Below are 20,090 nucleotides of genomic sequence, written 5' to 3'. Positions count from 1 at the left end.
AAAATGTCTCACGCTCGACAGAAAGCAGACAGGATGTTCCCGTTCGGTGAGCGTTCAAATGGAAGTATGCTTGTACTGTATTTAGACGCTCGGGGAGCTCTGTGATGGTTTACGGGAGGCTTACTGTGCCTTTAATATAACTGTGTTTTAAGTTTGAATGTGTCAAGCTCAACGAGCATAATTGTAAAGTTATGATGTTGCGCAATATAAATGCTCATTTATTATCATTATTATTATTATTTCTGGTCACAGACACTGTCATGCTTTTACACACAGTACAAACACCCTTTTGTTTAAACTTTGACTCACTGCTTGAGAATATCCTAGGTGCCCTCCGTAAAGAGCGAGCAATTTTCAAAGAATTTATTTTTGCGTCTGATACCACAATCGGACGCCTCGTTTTGGCGCTGGACCTAACTTTTAAAATCTCAATAATAAATTGACAGCTTGTTACACACACATTCTTAAATCATAAAATAATAATTTTTTCATCAAGACAAGATCAGTACAATTCGAAGTTTTGAAAGTTTGAAAAAAGGGAGCCTGGAAGCGTGTCACGCAAAACGTGTTTCCTGTAGCAGACGAATGTTCTGCATAGTGCCTGCTTGTTTTAATCCAACCGCTGCCGATAAGTTCGTGTGACTCGCAGCCGTTTATTGCGTTTTAGATTCAGAGGTACACAATGACGTGCTATTGCAGATACAGCGAGTCGCATTAAAATCACAAACTGACGACTAAATTGTGAGAAAAAGGAAAACTGGATCACACGGGTTCACGATGGCTCAGGGGTTACTAGATAAACCACGCAAAAATAAATTGCTCGCTCTTTACGGAGGGCACCTAGGATGTTCTCAAGCGGTGAGTGTTTAAATGAAAGGGTGTTTGTACTGTGTGTAAAAGCCTGACAGTGTCTGTGATGGTTTACGGGAAGCTGACTGTGCCTTTAATATTCGTGCCATCTCTGCCCTTAAACAAACAAGTAACAATGCCATGCAAAAACATTTCAAGATCTAGAGATGTTGAATTTGGTGAGCCGAACACTGGCAGGTTTCCACCCAACCGGTCTGGTTTCAGCAAGACATACACCGGTCTGCAATACCGGTCACGGCACCAACTGATGTCAAGGGATTTGAGTGTTGCTGACTCTGTGGCCGGTATCTGCCTCTTCCATAACGGCGGATGAAAACGGGCGCACACTCAAACACACACTTCTTTCAGTTCTACACTCATGCAGTCACACATTGTTGCAAGCACAAGCGTTCACATGACAACAAACAAAGGAATAATTCAAATATTTCTCTTTTGAATCACATAATGAAATTTAACTATACAACAATTACATAATGCCCTCAGTCTCACTCCACAGAATAAATTAGTCAGGCAGCACAACACACACACATGCACTCCCATGCGAATCGGAATCCTCAGAAATTCACAGTTCACATCGCACATGTTCCAGGAATCAACACGAGTTCTGAAAGTAAGAAAGTCCATCTGACGAGCAAATTCACTTTGTCGAAAATTCACAGTCACAGGCCCCATCTCTGCTTTTCTCGTTGTAAGTAGGCACTGAAGCTTCTCAAACTAAAAGCCTATAACTAAACACAATTTTGATTCACTAATATCTGCTGCAGTCCACACCAAAAATCGATCACATAGACACGCATTTAACTCTCAAGTCACTCTCCTATTCATCTTCTTATCCTCAAGGACAATACTCAGATAATACTTTATTATCAGTCTTAACATGCGAAATTACATTGTGGCTAGCGATGAACACACAACAACATCAAAACACATAATTATAAGCATAATGTTACACTGACCCCCCCCGCCCCGACACACACACTCACTCAGGCATGTTCACACACCGTGACACACACACACACACACACACACACGCGCGTAAAAACACAAGCATCTATCTATCTATATATATATACGACTTGTGTCTGTCTGTCTGTTCGCGATGCACGGCCAAAGGGTGGATCTTTTTCAAATTTGGACACCGTATTCAGCTACACCCCGGACACAACCTCATCGATGAGATATTTCAACACGTGTACTATTTTTACTCTTCTCCAGTGTTTTGCGCGTTTATCTCCCTTCCTTCGTGCAGTGCGCCGGCAAAGCCGGCGTACACCCGGCGCAGCCGGGTCCCTGGCGCAGCCGGGTATTTGGCTCGACTTTTTCCCGGCGAAGCCGTACCCGGCGAAGCGGGTATTCATCTAGTATTGATATATGTAAGATATAAAAAGATGACATGTTAAGTATATATAGTGATCAGAAATCACAAGGCTACAACAGGTAAGACCATTTGTTTGAAAATTGAAAAGACAGACTTTGGAATAAAACTTGATTTTGCACGCACAGTCAGTCTACATTTTGGCATACAAAGCTATTTCCAGACGGAAGCAATTCGAACTGGCATGTTCAAACGTGACTTGCATCCGCAGCAATCATTCTCGCCTTTTTTTACAAACCACTTTTCATACACTGACTCACTCAGACTCTCCTAGCTGCTTCTGCCCAAAAATGTGTACACATTCACAGTTTTATTCAGTACCTCATGGCTCTGCACACTCAGACCTCCATATTAGCAAAGGAAAGAGGAGGTCACGTTAAAACAGATTGCAAATTGGACCAACACAATTATCAACAGATGGGCGACAGCTTTAATGACACACACACACACACACTCACCCACACACACACACACACACACACACACACACACACACACATATTCTGCACCTAAACATACGTACTGTGATGCCGAGACTCATGTTCACACCCTCGCGTAAGTACTGTAAACTTAAACACACCAATGATTTAGCATCGCAAATATATATTTAAATATTCGTTGACTGACATTGACAAACATATTACGCCGTGTTTGCTCTTGTACAAAAGCTGGTAGCGAACCGACCAGCCCCAACGAAGCGTAGTCGTGACTGAGCACTGGCTTTCGTCAACTGATTCCGCAGAGCTGACGATCCAAATCGATCCAGATAGGCCCCAATAAATGAGTTCAGTTTTACGTGTCAACTAATAACAGCACTGAGAAGATTGTCATGGCGGCCGTCACAAGCAGTAAGCGCAGACAGGAAACAGAGCGCAGATCACAATGCAGAACAGCAGAAGGATGCAGGTTCCTGTCACGATCTGTGAAAATAAACCATGAAACCCGTGTAACTACCAAGGGAAGATTCACAGACAAACTGACACCCCCAATCCCATCACCACTGCACCAACAACAATAACAAGAGTAATCCGCATCAAAATAACGTGAACACTGAAATGGTGGTTACTCCCTGAACTCATTCCGACTTTTGAAAAAAAAGACGACCACATGAACTACCCCACAGACGAACAGACAGGCGGGAAGACAGACAGACGTGACATTCACACAGACAGACAAGTTCAGTCATCGCAGTGACGAACGAGAAGAAGAAGAAGAAGAAGAAGAAGAAGAAGATACAGACAGGCAGGCAGTCAGGCAGACAGACAGACAGGCACGCAGGAAGGCAGGCAGGAAGGCAGGCAGACAGGCAGGCAGACAGGCAGGCAGACAGACCAGCCGAGCAAACAACCAACAAACAAAGAAACGCTTGACAAATGCACACAAAAGTAACCCTATAAATTAATATGTGAAGCCCGAAAGAACCACTATATACATTAAACTGACTGACCCTGTCTTGCAAGCTGCAGGCTTCAACACAGTGCTGGTATCTTTTCCTGGAGAACGCCACCTGAAACAGGTTTCAACGAACGCAAGTAAGTCTTGACTGTTTTGGCACATCCAGCAAACAAGCGGATACACACAACTGAGCAAAACAACTTCAGTCACCAAAGAAAATCGGGAGCACAGACCTCCGGCCGCTGTGGCAGCGTGATCCATCTTGACCTCAAGTCAAAATGAGTTCGGCTCATTCTCTCCCTGACAGGATGCCTTGAGTTTCCTTTTCTGGCAAGGAAACCGATTATTTTTTTCTTCTTTTTTTAATTTTTTTTTTACATATTTAGAGCTTTTTACATTTAGTCAAGTTTTGACTAAATGTTTTAACATAGAGGGGGAATCGAGACGAGGGTCGTGGTGTATGTATGTGTGTGTGTGTGTGTGTGTGTGTGTGTGTGTGTCTGTCTGTCTGTGTGTGTGTGTCTGTCTGTCTGTCTGTCTGTGCGTGTGTGTGTGTAGAGCGATTCAGACTAAACTACTGGACCGATCTTTATGAAATTTGACATGAGAGTTCCTGGGAATGATATCCCCGGATTTTTTTTTCTTGTTTTCGATAAATACCTTTGATGACGTCATATCCGGATTTTTGTAAAAGTTGAGGCGGTACTGTCACACCCTCATTTTTCAATTAAATTGATTGAAGTTTTGGCAAAGCAATCTTCGACAAAGGCCGGACTTTGGTATTGCATTTCAGCTTGTTGGCATAAAAACTAATGAATGATTTTGGTCATTAAAAATCGGAAACTTGTAATTAAAAATATTTTTTTATTAAACGATCCAAAAACAATTTCATCTTATTCTTCATCATTTTCTGATTCCAAAAACATATACATATGTTATATTTGGATTACAAACAAGCTCTGGAAATTAAAAATATGAAAATTTTGATTAAAATTAATTTTCCGAAATCGATCTGAAAACAATTTCATCTTATTCCTTGTCGGTCCCTGATTCCAAAAACATATAGATATGATATGTTTGGATTAAAAACAAACTCGGTAAGCTAAAAAGAATAGACATACAGAAAAGCGTGTTATCCTGCTCAGCGCGACCGCTACCGCACTATTCTGCATGGCTTGTCAATTTCACTGCATTTGCCACGAGCGGTGGACTGACGAAACTGCGAGTATGTGGTCTTGGTGAAAAAAGCAGTGCGTTCATTTTCACTGATTCTGTGAGTTCGACAGCTTGACTAATTGTTGTTATTTCGCCTTACGCGACTTGTTGTAATGTATTATTGATATAAGCAGATTCGCGATCGTCGATAATGATTTTTCATGGTGTTTTGTAATTTTTAAATTACAAAGGAATTGATATGTAAGACAGTTTCAAGCGAGCTATTTTTCGCGGCTGTATTTACTGTGCAAACAACTCTAAATATGGCAAAAGTGTCACGTGATAATCAACCGTTTGGTTTCGGCGCTCACCGTGGGAGCAGACGAATTTTTCTGTAACCAGTTGACAGTGATGAAACCATATAATTATTACGGTCTCCTTCCGGCAGCAGTCCCAAAGTTTCGACTTGTTTTGACCTTAGAACGATGTCTTTATCATAACTGTGAAGAACAGAACGAAGATCCCGGTCGAAGTCGGCCAATCTGCAATCATTTTCGTCTCGCGAACACTGATCTCAATTTTAGATCATGCTCGCGAAAAACATATGGGAGATAACTCTGTATTTTTGTTTTGATAGATTCGCGTAGGACTGTAGCGTCCGGTCAGAGAGATAACTGGCGATAGCCGTTGAGCCGATGACTGATCAGAATGAGTGTGATCAAGATGATTACCCGTTCGCACACACGCACGCACGCACACGGCACACACACACACACACACACAGACACACACACACACACACACACACACACACACACACACACACACACAAACACACACACACACACACACACACAGACACACACAGACACACAGACACACACACACACAGACACACACACACACTCACTGCATTACAGCTCAAGCAAAGCAAGCAATTTACGAGTGCAAAAAGGGAAACAACTCACGGCAATGTAGAGATCTGTCCAGGTGGAAGGAAACCAAGAGTGAAGCACCCTGTCCACTTTCTTGTGAAAACGGAACACGGGAGAGTTGACAGAGGACCGCAGCTATAACAAGAAAATTGGTTGATTAAAATCAACATGGCCGAAGCAATGTTTTCATAAAAGAAGCGGTATTGTTCGGGCACATGTTGAATCTGAGTTACATGTGTTGCAGAGTATTTAAAAAGCCGTAGGCACAAAAACATGCAAAGAAGAGTGATAGGTCCCTGTTGTGAATATAGTCAAGTGGATAAATTGATTACTTATGTATCACCTTAGTTTTGCTGTTACAGCAGTCCCTCTCATGAACGGACACCCTTGGGCCAGTGCAAACCTGTCCGTACATTGCAGGTGGCCGGTCACGGGAGAGCCCCCCCCCCCCCCATCACACACACTCAGGCACACCGTGACGGACTGAGTGAGTCTTTGCTACTGGTGAACGAGCTCTACTTGTCCTTAAACAATAAGGTCAAACTACTACAACCTATACAGGCACCCCATGAAAGCAGCCAAGAACATACTCACAGAGGCACACATGCTTGTGCAGATACTTTGCAAAAATATGAATTGAAAACCTGCACTGTGGTAATTTCTTTTTTGTGTGTATGGCTTTATTGAATACTTCAGGCAGCGACTTTTCCCTGTCCAGTGTTCTCTTTCGTCTCTCTTACCCCTCGCTTACCCACCCACACCCCCTTACCTTCCACTCCCTTTACCCAGCCCAAACAGCACAAATTTCTAATCTACAAGGCAGAGTACACATTTTCTAAAAGGAAGACTACTCCTCTTCAATTATATCCAGAGATCTTCCAGCTGTCTCCACCATAAGTCAAGTGGTCGAGTCTTATAACCCCTTTCCACACAACCGTTCTAGGTAGCGTTCCAGTACCGACAAAGGAACGGTGCGGGCACGGGAGGGATCGAATTTTTAGCCGTTCCCATCCCGATCAGAATGAACGGTAATGGAACCTCAACCCATCAGTAACGGAACGCTTGGATCGTTAAAGGAACTTAAAACAACGGTAACGCAACGGTAGCGCTCTCACACACTGAGTTGTCATACCCGCATTCACACATCCGTTCTACGTCCCGTTCCCGTACCGACCAAGGACGGCTGCCACTATGGTCAGACTCTGCTGAAAGATGCAAAACAAGTCGCGTAAGGCGAAAATACAACATTTAGTCAAGTAGCTGTCGAACTCACAGAATGAAACTAAACGCAATGCAACGCAGCAAGACCGTATACTCGTAACATCGTCAGTCCACCGCTCACGGCAAAGGCAGTGAAATTGACATGAAGAGCGGGGTAGTAGTTGCGCTGAGAACGATAGCACGCTTTTCTGTACCTCTCTTCGTTTTAACTTTCTGAGCGTGTTTTTAATCCAAACATATCATATCTATATGTTTTTGGAATCAGGAACCGACAAGGAATAAGATGAAAGTGTTTTTAAATTGATTTGGAAAATTTAATTTTGATAATAATTTTTATATATTTAATTTTCAGAGCTTGTTTTTAATCCAAATATAACATATTTATATGTTTTCGGAATCAGAAAATGATGGAGAATAAGATGAACGTAAATTTGGATCGTTTTATGAAAGAAATATTTTTTTTACAATTTTCAGATTTTTAATGACCAAAGTCATTAATTAATTTTTAAGCCACCACGCTGAGATGCAATACCGAAGTCCGGGCTTTGTCGAACAATACTTGACCAAACTTTCAACCAATTTGGTTGAAAAATGAGGGCGTGACAGTGCCGCCTCAACTTTCACGAAAAGCCGGATATGACGTCATCAAAGACATTTATCAAAAAAATGAAAAAACCGTATGGGGATATCATACCCAGAAACCATCATGTCAAATTTCATAAAGATCGGTCCAGTAGTTTGGTCTGAATCGCTCTACACGCACGCACACACACACACACACACACACACACATACACACACACATACACCACGACCCTCGTCTCGATTCCCCCCTCGATGTTAAAACATTTAGTCATAACTTGACTAAATGTAAAAACGGCCGTTTGCGCAGCGTTCCATTGTTGTTGGCAGCAGTCCTTGGTTGGTACGGGAACGGGACCTAGAACGGTTGTGTGGAATGGGGGTATAACTTTTAAAACCGACAAACTGAAGAATGAACAGATCTATGAGATAAACGTCTCAATGGTCCAGGCTCAGGAAACAAAGATATATATTATGACCTGGGGCGATTGTAGCTTCCCTTCTTCGTGTCCGATAGACAAGGACAATAAATAGTAGACCATAGTGCAATTTCATGTTGGCATCTTCTCCACTGAAAGCAAGAACCCAAAGACTGAAGACCAAAGTGCTTGGGCCCCACTTCTGACCCGAATCGAGTCACCCCCCTCCTGCTGGGTACACGTGCACTCAAATTAACACAAGTTAACCTCTGCTTTGACCTGTGTGCGAGGAGTCGGATGAGAGAGAGAGAGAGAGAGAGAGAGAGAGAGAGAGAGAGAGAGAGAGAGAGAGAGAGAGAGAGAGAGAGAGAGAGAGAGAGAGAGCGAGAGCGAGAGAGAGAGACACACACACATAGACAGAGACAGACATAGAAAGACAGAAGCGCCTAAAGACTCAGAGGGAGACACAGACAAAGACATACAGAGAGAGAGAGAGAGAGAGAGAGAGAGAGAGAGAAAGAGAGAGAGAGAACTTTTTTTTTTACCGATATGTGATATACAGATATCACAATACGGGCAGTACAACCATACATTATCAGAACACACACACACACATATATATACACGCACACGCACACGCACACACACACAGAAGATCAACTAACTTATAAGGCAAGCCAACATAACACGACACACTAACCAAATAAAGGATCAGGTAGCAAAGTAAAAAAAAACTAAAAATAAAAATAAAAATAAAAACCGTTCATGACCTAATATATACCATCTTAGATTATGAAGGAATCACCATGCCAATATAAAATGCAGTAATACTATCTTAGATACTAGAAGGAGTAATACACGAGAATGTATTCTTATCACACCAAGTTGACGCAAGACACATACATGCACATTTTCAGAAGGATAAAAGGCACACATACGTTTGAGCAACCAGGCACATTACATTAAAGTGATGTTTGAATGTATTTTTGCAGATGTGTTTTGAATGTTTTAAGGTTACTGGTCGATTTTAAGCATGTAGGTAGGGAGTTCCAGACATAAGCTCCCGAGTATGAAAGACTAGTTTTAAATATGTCAATGCGTGGCTTCGGGCAGGCCAGATTATGCTTGAAAGTGGAATACCGAGAAGGTGTTGATTGAAACAAGTGAGTTAGATATTCGGGTGCTTGGTCATGTAGGATCTTGTGCATGAAAACTGATTTATTAAATAAAAGCTGTTGTTTAAGTTGAGGTATATTGAGGGAGAGAGAGAGAGAGAGAGAGAGAGAGAGAGAGAGAGAGAGAGAGAGAGAGAGAGAGAGAGAGAGAGAGAGAGAGAGAGAGAGAGAGAGAGAGAGAGAGAGAGAGAGAGAGAGAGAAAACCTGTAACTGATCTCGTGAGAACGGTAACAAAACGAGACATGTCACCTCTCCGAATGCATTCCAATAGATGACCGCTCCTGCGGCCATCAACAAACCCACACAGCCTGCTTTATAAAATTCAACAATAATGTCTCAAATCAGGGCATGACTAGGTAAGTACTAGGGGGGGGGGGGGGGGGGGTTACAGATGGGGGTCCAGGGGGCGAAGCCCCCTTGGTGGGTGTTGCAAGGGGGCGAAGCCCCCTTGAAGCTGAACGTTTTTTGATGTTTCTGGAGGAAAAGGAAGCCTCTCCTTGAACGAAAAAGGTAAATTTGACAGCAAGCTGTACAGGCAATGAAGAAGAATTGAGATTGTTAGGACTCATACTTTTCATCACAAAAATCGTTGAAGAAAAATGTCTTGAGGGGGTGAGATGTGCGATTTCCCCTCGGATTTTATGATGATCCAGATGCAACCCCCCCCCCCCACACAAAAAAACCACACTAAAAAAACACAAAAACAAAGCCGTTTGGGAGGTACATGCTTAAGCCCTGTAACCCCCCCCCCCCCCCCCTAGTCCGGCCCTGCAAATTAACTCTCTCCACTAACAGTCCACAATATACTGGTAGTAAGCTTATCCCCCATTGAACACTTATGAAAATAAAGTTTGCGGAATGGCCCGGATCGCAGTTTTAAGTCAAAACTGATTATCGTTTTTCACCACGATTTACCCTCTGTTTCAACACTGGCAAGTGCCCTCTCCGATTGTAAAAATTGACAAATACCAACGGATGCATTGAATTTGGGACACTATGATATTCTTGAATTTGACCCCTTACTTTAGCTGTTCACAACCCCGGCAACTGAGGCGGAAGGTAAAGCACGGGTACAGCGCTAGCCGGTGTAACACGAGAAAATTACTCCCACGAGATTTTTACTCCGGAGTAAAAATGTCGTACGAAAATTGTACTCCCTTCACGAAAAACTTACTCCCCCAAAACACGAGAAAATTACTCCCCACGACAGGTGTGTTCCGAGTCACATTTCGGTCGAAAATGTTACTCCCCTGACGAATAAATAACGAATAAATTATTCCACCCTAACACGAGCAATTTACTGCCCACGCCAGGTGTACGCAACTTTTACTCCCCTGTCCCCTGTTAGTCTTGGTGGTGGAAGGGGTGGAGGGAGGGTAGCGCGACATTTGTTTGCGCGAGATCACGTATTGGCATTATCCCTTCGCCCGCATCTCATTTTCGCGTACGAGATTTTTACTGGAAGTAAAAAAATTGGGGAGTCAAAATTTCGTGGAGGGAGTAATTTTTTCGTGCCTTGGGGAGTTCTTTTCTCGTACGAAAGGTGTACTCGGAGTAAGAATTTCGTACAAAATTTTTACTCCGGAGTAAATAGTTCGTGGAGTAAGAATTTCGTGTTACACCGAGACACACAAAAACACACAAGACGATCTTGAACAGAGACATGCCTACGTAAACACACACACACACACACACACACACACACACACACACACACACACACACACACACGCACGCACACAGACACACACACACGTTTGTTTTAATTATAGGGTATTCATTATATATTGTAATAAAACAAATCGGCAGTGTGTTTTGTAATGGCAGGTATTAATTATAGATGTAACTTACCACGTCGTAGTTTTGCATGGCCAGGTCCACAATAGCGTGTGTGTCCTTGTATCTCCTTTCAGTGTAGGCCGGGAGTGCTTTGTCTAACATACAGAACATACAGAATAGTTCTTAAATGTTGCTACCAGTTAAAGAGTGAGACAAGGGGGGGGGGGGGGGGGGGGATGAGTGTTTGCGCGCGCGCGTGTGTGAGAGTGTTCAAGTTGTGTGTGTGTGTGTGTGTGTGTGTGTGTGTGTGTGTGTGTGTGTGTGTGTGTGTGTGTGTGTGTCAGAGTGTGTGTGTGTGTGTGTGTGTGTGTGTTTTAGCCACTCTGTCTGTGTATACGTGCCTGTGCGTCTTTGACTGAGCGTGTTCGTTTACATTTTCTTCTCACTGTATAATTGCGCAAACAAGCAGATATTTAACAGTGCTGAAATCGACCGACTCCACTAGCATATAGGATTAAGATAAACACCAGCGAAAAAAAGAAGATAAAATGAAATGAAAAATCCACTCACCGAAGTCATTGTGGTACTCATCCAGTAGTTCAGACAGAACCAAGCAGTCTTCAAATCCCTGTAACACCGAATGAGTGTAACAGTGACAGACACAATGACTGGTTGTGGCAGCAATCCGACACAACACATAAACTGCTAATATAAATAATATCCTCTATATGCACTACAGAATTCCTTAATAGACTTATAATACAAATAACACCATCTCTATGAACTACAGGATCTATAATTTTACCCGGCGTTACGTGTTATACCGTATAATGTATACAGCATTTAGAGTATTTACAATGCCAAATGTCTGTACATAAGCAGCTATCAACAGCAACACATTTCATAAACACACAGAAGAAAGGAAGACACTTGTCCAAAGATGCAGTGGTTTAGGGACAGTTCTCCAGGAAGCGATTGTCTGGGAGCAGAAGTGCATTAATTCGAAGTTGCTAACCACCATTACATCCAGTCGACGCGCGGTGATACTAAATCGCCCATTTGGATTTCTCCCCCAAAACGATGTTACTTAGAATAGAATGCGCAATTCTGGGAAATCGTTCATCAGAAGTACTCAATAATTATGGAACCCTTTCATAAATTCGATATTCACTACATTACTAAAAACCTTTAGAATTAATTAAAATGAATAAAATACATAAATTACGAGTTGGGAAAAAAAAGTTGAAACATTACAAACAAAATTGAAAAATATTGTTGATTGCTAAGGGATTCGAACCCATGACCGCCGATAGTAACACCTTCGCTATCAAACGCATTACCACTTGAGCTATCCGGGCACATTATGAATATGAGTTAAAAATACTAATTTTGACTTGGAATATTACACGTGGGTTCTCGAGCATGAGTCAGTAGTGAGGTTGCGGGGAAGACGCCCGACAACTCAGCACGACGACAAGTGACGGTGACCCGGCTTCTTTTTTTCCCCTCACACAGTCGGGACGGGGCCTTTGCGAGACGTTCCGGCTGGAAAATGGAGCAATTTGTCGTCGTCGCAAAAACGGAAGATAGAAATTGGTCTTTGCTGTTAAGTCGAGTTCACTTTAATCAAAGCATGTGTTATGGACATATAGATTGTTCATTTTGCAAATAGATTTTGAAGAAAAAGAAAAAAAAAATCTTTGATAGGCGTTAGTGGATTTACAGTTTTTTTTTGTCGGGTACCATCTCAGATGCTCACAAGTCTTCTCAATGAAGCCGCTATAAACTGTTTGCGCAGAAGACGGACGGGGATGGCGCGAACCTAAAACCGCGATTTGTAAAAATGTAAAAATGTCGCATTCCACAAAGTAATTGCATGCCTTTTATTATTATTAATATTTGTTGTTTAGAGCCTCTACGCTAAGTGGTGGGGGCAGTTTTAGATCCACATCCTATGTTGGTGTAATCCCATTTTGCCGCCGTCCCATTTTTTGCCTCATCCCATTTTCGCGACATTTCACAAGCCAAGCGTCATTTTACTAACATGTCATAACAATAGCTCGACATCCCATTTTGACACTATATCCCATTTGGCCGCCATGCCGTTTCACCGCCATTCCATTTCGCCCCCATCTCATTTTCGCGACATTTCACAAGCCAAGCGTCATTTTACTACCGTGTCATAACAATAGCGCGACATCCCATTTTGACACCATCCCATTTGGCCGCCATCTCATTTTGATTTATTCTTCTTGCCAAGCCACACTATACTACTATACTGCGTTATTCAACTAGGGAGACATTCCGTTTTCGCGAAATCCCATTTTCGCCACAATCCAAATTGTCGCGAAATAGGGATGGTGGGGAAATAGGATGACGGCAAAACGGCATGGCGACAAAATGGAATGTGGCACTAGTGGTTTGACACGGTGGTAAAATGACACTTGGCCTGTGAAATGTCGCGAAAATGGGATGGGGGTGAAATGGGATAACGGCGAAACGGGACTAATAGATCCCTTGACTTTGGGGTAGCGTGACTCTGTTACTGCTAGCTTTCTACTGGGAGGAAGCGACCCGAATTTCCAAGCGATGGGACAAAAAAGTAATGACATTTTTTTTCTCAATAGATCCCTTCACTTCGGAGATGAGTTAAATATCATTTACGTGATTTGTAAAACATTTTTACAAATCGCGGGGCACACACACACACATGCGCGCGCGCACGCGCACATGCACCCGCTCACACGCGCACACACACGCGCACACACACACACACACTCACACACACACACACACATACACACAAACACATACACACACACCACACACACACACACACACAAACACAAACACACATAAAATGTATGGGCTAACACGCAACAGCTGTTTTTACATTTAGTCAAGTTTTGATAACTGACTCTATGCTCCCCTTTACTTCGTATTATACTGTTCAAAAAAAGAAACGCATAGCTTGTAATATTTGGTTAATTTAGTTATATGGCTACAAGGATATCCACCAAACTGCAGAAAATGTTTATCTGGTCGTCGACCTTTCGTCCATTGCCACAAGTGAGCTCTGCACGTGACGCATGCGTTATCAGTGGCTACAATGTCAAAATTGCTCATTTGGCATGACCACTCGTCATGCTTCAGTGTAATCTCATGAAACTCGGGGAATATTGAGCTCTCACCATGTCTTCCAAAACCCATAAAAGCGGATTGTTCGCCACAAAGAAATCAGACGACAATTCAGCGACGAAAGATGGCCCGATTGAGCAGAGAAGACCGTCAAATTGCATTGGGTCGTTTACAAGCAGGCCAAAGTCAAAGTGCAATCGCCAGGCACTTCCACGTGTCCCAGAGCACCATCAGTAGACTGTGGGTCAGGTTTCAAGCCACTGGCTCCGTTGCTGACTTGCCACGAGCGGGAAGACCAAGGGCGACAACTGCTGCTCACGACCGCTTCATACGGCTCCGCCACCTCCGGAATCGTTTCCTGTCGGCCTCATCTTCTGTCCAGGCTCTCCCCGGGCCACACCGATTATCGGACCAGACCGTGCGGAACCGCCTGCATGAAGCTGGTTTGAGAGCTCGCAGACCTCACAGAGGAGCTGTCCTCACCCGCCGCCATCGCCAGAACCGAGTGCAGTGGGGCAACCAGCACCTTCGCTGGACCGTCCGGAATCACTGGAGACACGTGTGGTTCAGCGACGAGTCCTACTTCCTGCTCCAGCGACATGATGGTCGGAGGAGGGTCTACCGGAGAGTAAACGAACGTTACGCGCCCAACTGTGTGGATGAGGCACCCGTTCATGGTGGTGGAGGCGTCATGGTGTGGGGGGCGATCAATACCGCTGGAAGGAGCACCCTGGTGCACGTCCAAGGGCGCATAACTGCCCAGCGATACGTGGAGGAAATTCTGCGCCCACACGCCCTTCCTCTTCTGGCTGACCAGGATGCCATATTCCAGCAGGACAACGCTCGCCCGCACACAGCACGACTCACCACCCAGTTCCTCACCGACCACCATGTCCAGGTGCTTCCCTGGCCATCCATGTCGCCAGACATGAACCCGATAGAACACCTCTGGGATGAATTGGACAGACGTGTGCGCAGGCGAGAAGAAGCGCCGGCAAATCACCGCGATCTATTGCAGGCACTTCAGGAGGAGTGGGACACCATCCCACAGCAATATATCCGGCATCTGATCCAGTCCATGCCCAGAAGGTGCCGGGCAGTTGTTGCTGCTCAAGGCAGTCACACCCCCTACTGACTTGACAGCCTCGGCACCCAATCGTATTGATTGACTGATTGATTTGAAGATGCAAATGAACTGTGTGTGCATTCAACTGTGTCCATACCAAATTTCAAACAAATAATCTAAATATTGGATTTTCTGTTAATTTTTTCGAAAAATAAAACAAATTTGGCAAGTAGCAACTATGCGTTTCTTTTTTTGAACAGTATAGTTTGGAAAGCAAACTCAAGTAGCATTCATTTTAAAGGTGACCGACATAATGTTGGCAGTCCCGCTTCAAAATGCATTGACCAATCGCCTAAATGCGCTGACGTCATTTCATGAACGAATTTCCCTACCCAGAGTTCCAACGGTTTTGGAGATTTCGAAGATTTAGTTCGGGACGACGACGCTTTATAGGCGGTTCATTATATAAAGGGAGGCAAGCGGTTAAACGAGCATCGACAGAGCTAACTGATGAAGGGAAATACCAACTTGTAGATCATATACCTGTGCCGGGAGACAATTAGCGTAGAACCCTATTGAGCATAAAACAAGTAAGCCTTACAAATAACCCTGAATAACAGAAATTGTTCTAGAAATACAACTTACGCAGTTCATGCCCTGTCCGTAGAAGGGGGTCATTGCGTGGGCCGCATCCCCCATGATCACCGATTTGCTGCTGTAGTGGTGCGGGTTGCACTGATGACAGAAAACACAATCGTCAAAATGACAAAAAGAAAACAAATAACCAAATAAACAAACATATCCGGGTGTTTTAAAAATAACACACCCGTTCGTATGACAAATTACACACTGTGTGGCAAAAAGGAATTACTTTTTGTCAAACAGAACACACCTGTTTGTGTTACAAGGTATACCTGAAGTAAATAGCAGAAAATGGGAATGAGCTTGACCGAATCTGTTTGAATCACTGTACTATTATATTTTTACATTTAGTCAAGTTTTGACTAAATGTTTTAACATAGAGGGGGAATCGAGACGAGGGTCGTGGTGTGTGTGTGTGTGTGTGTGTGTGTGTGTGTGTGTGTGTGTGTGTGTGTGTGTGTGTGTGTGTGTGTGTGTGTGTGTGTGTGTGTGTGTGTGTGTGTGTGTAGAGCGATTCAGACTAAACTACCAGACCGATCTTTATGAAATTTTACATGAGAGTTCCTGGGTATGATATCCCCAGACATTTTTTGGATTAATGTCTTTGATGACGTCGTATCCGGCTTTTTGTAAAAGTTGAGGCGGCACTGTTACACCCTCATTTTTCAATTAAATTGATTGAAATTTGGCCAAGCAATCTTCGACGAAGTCCGGACTTCGGTATTGCATTTCAGCTTGGAGGCTTAAAAATTAATTAATGAATTTGGTCATTAAAAATCTGAAAATTGTAATGAAAATTATTTTTTTACAAAACGATCCAAATTTACGTTCATCTTATTCTTCATCATTTTCTGATTCCAAAAACATATAAATATGTTATATTCGGATTAAAAACAAGCTCTGAAAACTTAAAAATATAAAAATTATGATTCAAATAAAATGTCCGAAATCGATTTAAAAACAATGGATTAAAAACACGCTCAGAAAGTTAAAACGAAGAGAGGTACAGAATAGCGTACGTGCTATCCCGCTCAGCGCGACCATTACCGCACTATTCTGGCTTGTCGATTTCACTGCCTTTGCCTCGAGCGGTGGACTGACGAAACTACGAGTATGCGGTTTTGGTGAAAAAATGCAGTGCGTTCAGTTTTATTCTGTGAGTTCGACAGCTTGACTAAATGTAGTAATTTCGCCTTACGCGACTTGTTTATGTTTCTACTCATATTGGCTTCATTTTGAGGGGAGGGGGGAGGGGGGGGGCGAGGTAAGGGGGTGGGTGGTCATGCTCTTTCTTAACACAGACTGAATGCAGAACATGCCATTTACCTTGATGGAAATAAGCCGTGACGGGATGTTGTTCATGAAAGTCTTCCTCAGACTGTCTCTGAAAATAGAGAAAAAAACACATAATTATTTAATGTGTCAAGGACCCAGATTGTTAACATCCCTTTGTTCTTGTTACATAAACAACATCTACAAACCAAAAAGTCGTATCTTCTTAATCATCTCGTCAGAAGCGAAATCTGATGTCAGAAGCGAAACGACAGTAGCCAGTAACTGGAAGACGTCACGTTTTGTCATTGTTATGGGTTTCTCACGAGAAATGAACAAAGGATTTCAACAAGAAGAGCAAACGCTCGATCGAGTCACTTTCGCAGTTCTGAATATTATATGAGGCATCAGATGGACAGGAAGAAATTGCTATTCACAACACAATGAGTCACGTTCACATAAAATTTGAGCCCGGTCACTTTTATAGTTTCCGAGAAAAGCCCAACGTTAAGTTGTGTGTTGCCGAACAGAAAAGGCTAGTTATCTCCCTTGTTTTTCTGATAACGTTCGTAAAAGGCTACAGATGTAAATACTTTGATGTAAAGAATAATCCTACAAAGTTTCAATCACATCCGATGAACTTTGTCAAAGATATAAAATGTCTAATTTTTCCTTTGACGCTGACCTGTGACCTTGAAAAAGGTCAAAGGTCAACGAAACCATCGTTAAAGTGTAGAGGTCATTGGAGGTCACGACTAAACAAAATATGAGCCCGATCGCTTTGATAGTTTCCGAGAAAAGTCCAACGTTAAGGTGGTGTCTACGGACGGCCGGCCGGCCGGACAGACTAACACTGACCGATTACATAGAGTCACTTTTTCTCAAGTGACTCAAAAATGAAGTTTGTCTCGGCGACTAAGTCCTATCAGCAGTGGAAACTCAATCGTAAGGTTACCGCCAGGCTGTGCATGCATGTTTCGGTATCGTATGAGACATTGAATAATGTTTTGTTTCTGTGATATTCGTAACGTGATTGCTCTACTGTGAAACCCAACTCCTGTGATATGAGAGATCATGAGAGGGTAAATTTACATTGTGCAATATTATAGTTATTTGATTGTGATAGTCTTAAAGACGTTTGACCTTATTCAGATTGTATCTGTTCATTTATTCAATTTAAAGATGACACGGACAGCACTTTAGGTCAGTGTTATTGGAAATATGATAGGTGTGCTTGTTATTACATACGTGAACCTATGTTTTATGTTTTATGTATGTGTTGTCCTTTTGTCCAATTGTTGTTATAATCGTTTACAGACAGGCAGGGTGTGCAGAAGAAAATGTTCCATTTTTATGTAACATTTTAATGGACAATAAAGTATTGTTATTGTTATTGTTATTGTATGCAACGAAAAGCTCCACGTTTAGCTAGATGAACTCACTCTCCAATGAGGGCAAGGGCGTCAGGGAGATGGTTGGCGAAGAAGGGCACAATGGCGTCTTTGTCTCGGAGTGTGTGGAAGAGCTGGCATTCCATGAAGAGTGCGGCCGTGAAGGACCGGTCTGGGTTGGGCAGAGCCACCAGCAGAAGGTTCTCGCGAGGCCACACGTGGATGTAGTTCTCTGCCATGGCAAACTGAAGGTAAAATCAAATCAAATCAAATCAAATCAAATAAAACTAAATTAAACTAAACTTAACTAAATTAAATTAAATTAATTAAATCAAATCAAATCAAAGAAAAAATAAAGAACGAAACAAGTAAAAACAAGTCGCGTAAGGCGAAATTACTACATTTAGTCAAGTTGTGGAACTCACAGAGTGAAACTGAACGCACTGCATTTTTTCACAATGACCGTAGTCCGCCGCTTGTGCATACCGGAGTGAAACTGACGAGCCTGTTCAGCGCGGTAGTGGTTTTGCTGTGCTGCATAGCATGCTTTTCTGTACCTCTCTTCGTTTGAACTTTCTGAGCGTGTTTTTAATCCAATTTTAATCAGATTTTTAATGACCAAAGTCATTAATTAATTTTTAAGCCACCAAGCTGAAATGCAATACTGAAGTCCGGCCTTCGTCGAAGATTGCTTTAGAAAAATTTCAATCAATTTGATTGAAAAATGAGGGTGTGACAGTGCCGCCTCAACTTTTACAAAAAGCCGGATATGACGTCATCAAAAGTATTTATCGAAAAAATGAAAACAACGTCCGGGGATATCATTCCCAGGAACTCTCATGTCAAATTTCATAAAGATCGGTCTAGTAGTTTGATCTGAATCGCTCTACACACACACACACGCACAGACAGACAGACACACACACAGACACACACACAGACACACACACACACACACACACACACACACACACACACACACACTCACACACACACACACATACACCACGACCCTCGTCTCGATTCCCCCCTCTATGTTAAAACATTTAGTCAAAACTTGACTAAATGTAAAAAGAAGTAAAAACCAACCAAAATGAACATGAATTGACTATTGAACGTACATACATGGCTTTGCTCTCATGTTTTACTTTGAATACACGCATTAAGACCCATATCATGCAGCGGCTTGAGTTAGGCAATGAGACCAGGTCAGTCTTAGATACTGAGTAATAGCTGTCATCATAGTTTTAAGACTCAGAAAAATAACAATTCAGCAACAAACAAATAACCGGACAAAAGAAGAAAGAAAGACAGACGAAAGAAAGAAACAAACATGAAAACTGATACACACCTCGCCATGAGAATTAGCCGGTATGTCTATCTGCATGTAGCAATGGGGGATGTACTCTTGCTGAAAGTCCATGTTGACATCCGGGTGTTTCATCATCATGCCACGAACAGCCGAGTAGGCTCCGTCATTGCCAATGATGACGTCAGCTCTTCTTTTCAACTCCCGTCCCTCACTGGCAAAATAAACACGTCAATCAATCAATTAATCAATCAACCTACATACCAACCAACCAACCAACCAACCAACCAACCATTCAATCAATCAATCAAACAATCAATCTATCAATCAATCAATCAATCAAACAATCCCAGACTTAGACGACT

The 20,090-nt window shown here is 42.7% G+C and overlaps 1 protein-coding gene across 2 annotated transcripts in view; it reads right to left on the bottom strand.

Moving 5' to 3' along the window:
* Positions 1–1,280: 1,280 nt before the first annotated feature.
* Positions 1,281–20,090, bottom strand: part of LOC138947404 (kynurenine 3-monooxygenase-like) — a 33,675-nt gene continuing 14,865 nt past the window's right edge. For both annotated transcript variants that reach the window (XM_070318864.1, XM_070318873.1), the window contains 9 exons: positions 19,768–19,939; positions 18,468–18,661; positions 17,080–17,137; positions 15,757–15,846; positions 11,478–11,535; positions 10,980–11,062; positions 5,764–5,865; positions 3,693–3,752; positions 1,281–3,165 (listed from right to left, as the gene is read on the bottom strand). In XM_070318864.1, the coding sequence (XP_070174965.1) occupies positions 3,085–3,165; positions 3,693–3,752; positions 5,764–5,865; positions 10,980–11,062; positions 11,478–11,535; positions 15,757–15,846; positions 17,080–17,137; positions 18,468–18,661; positions 19,768–19,939 (898 nt within the window). In that variant the 3' untranslated portion in view covers positions 1,281–3,084. The remainder of the gene's footprint in view (positions 3,166–3,692; positions 3,753–5,763; positions 5,866–10,979; positions 11,063–11,477; positions 11,536–15,756; positions 15,847–17,079; positions 17,138–18,467; positions 18,662–19,767; positions 19,940–20,090) is intronic.

The sequence above is a fragment of the Littorina saxatilis genome, linkage group LG1, assembly GCF_037325665.1.
Source record: "Littorina saxatilis isolate snail1 linkage group LG1, US_GU_Lsax_2.0, whole genome shotgun sequence".
Lineage (NCBI taxonomy): Eukaryota > Metazoa > Mollusca > Gastropoda > Littorinimorpha > Littorinidae > Littorina > Littorina saxatilis.
Note: the sequence above shows the minus strand (reverse complement) of the source record. Positions and strands in the feature narration are given on the sequence as shown.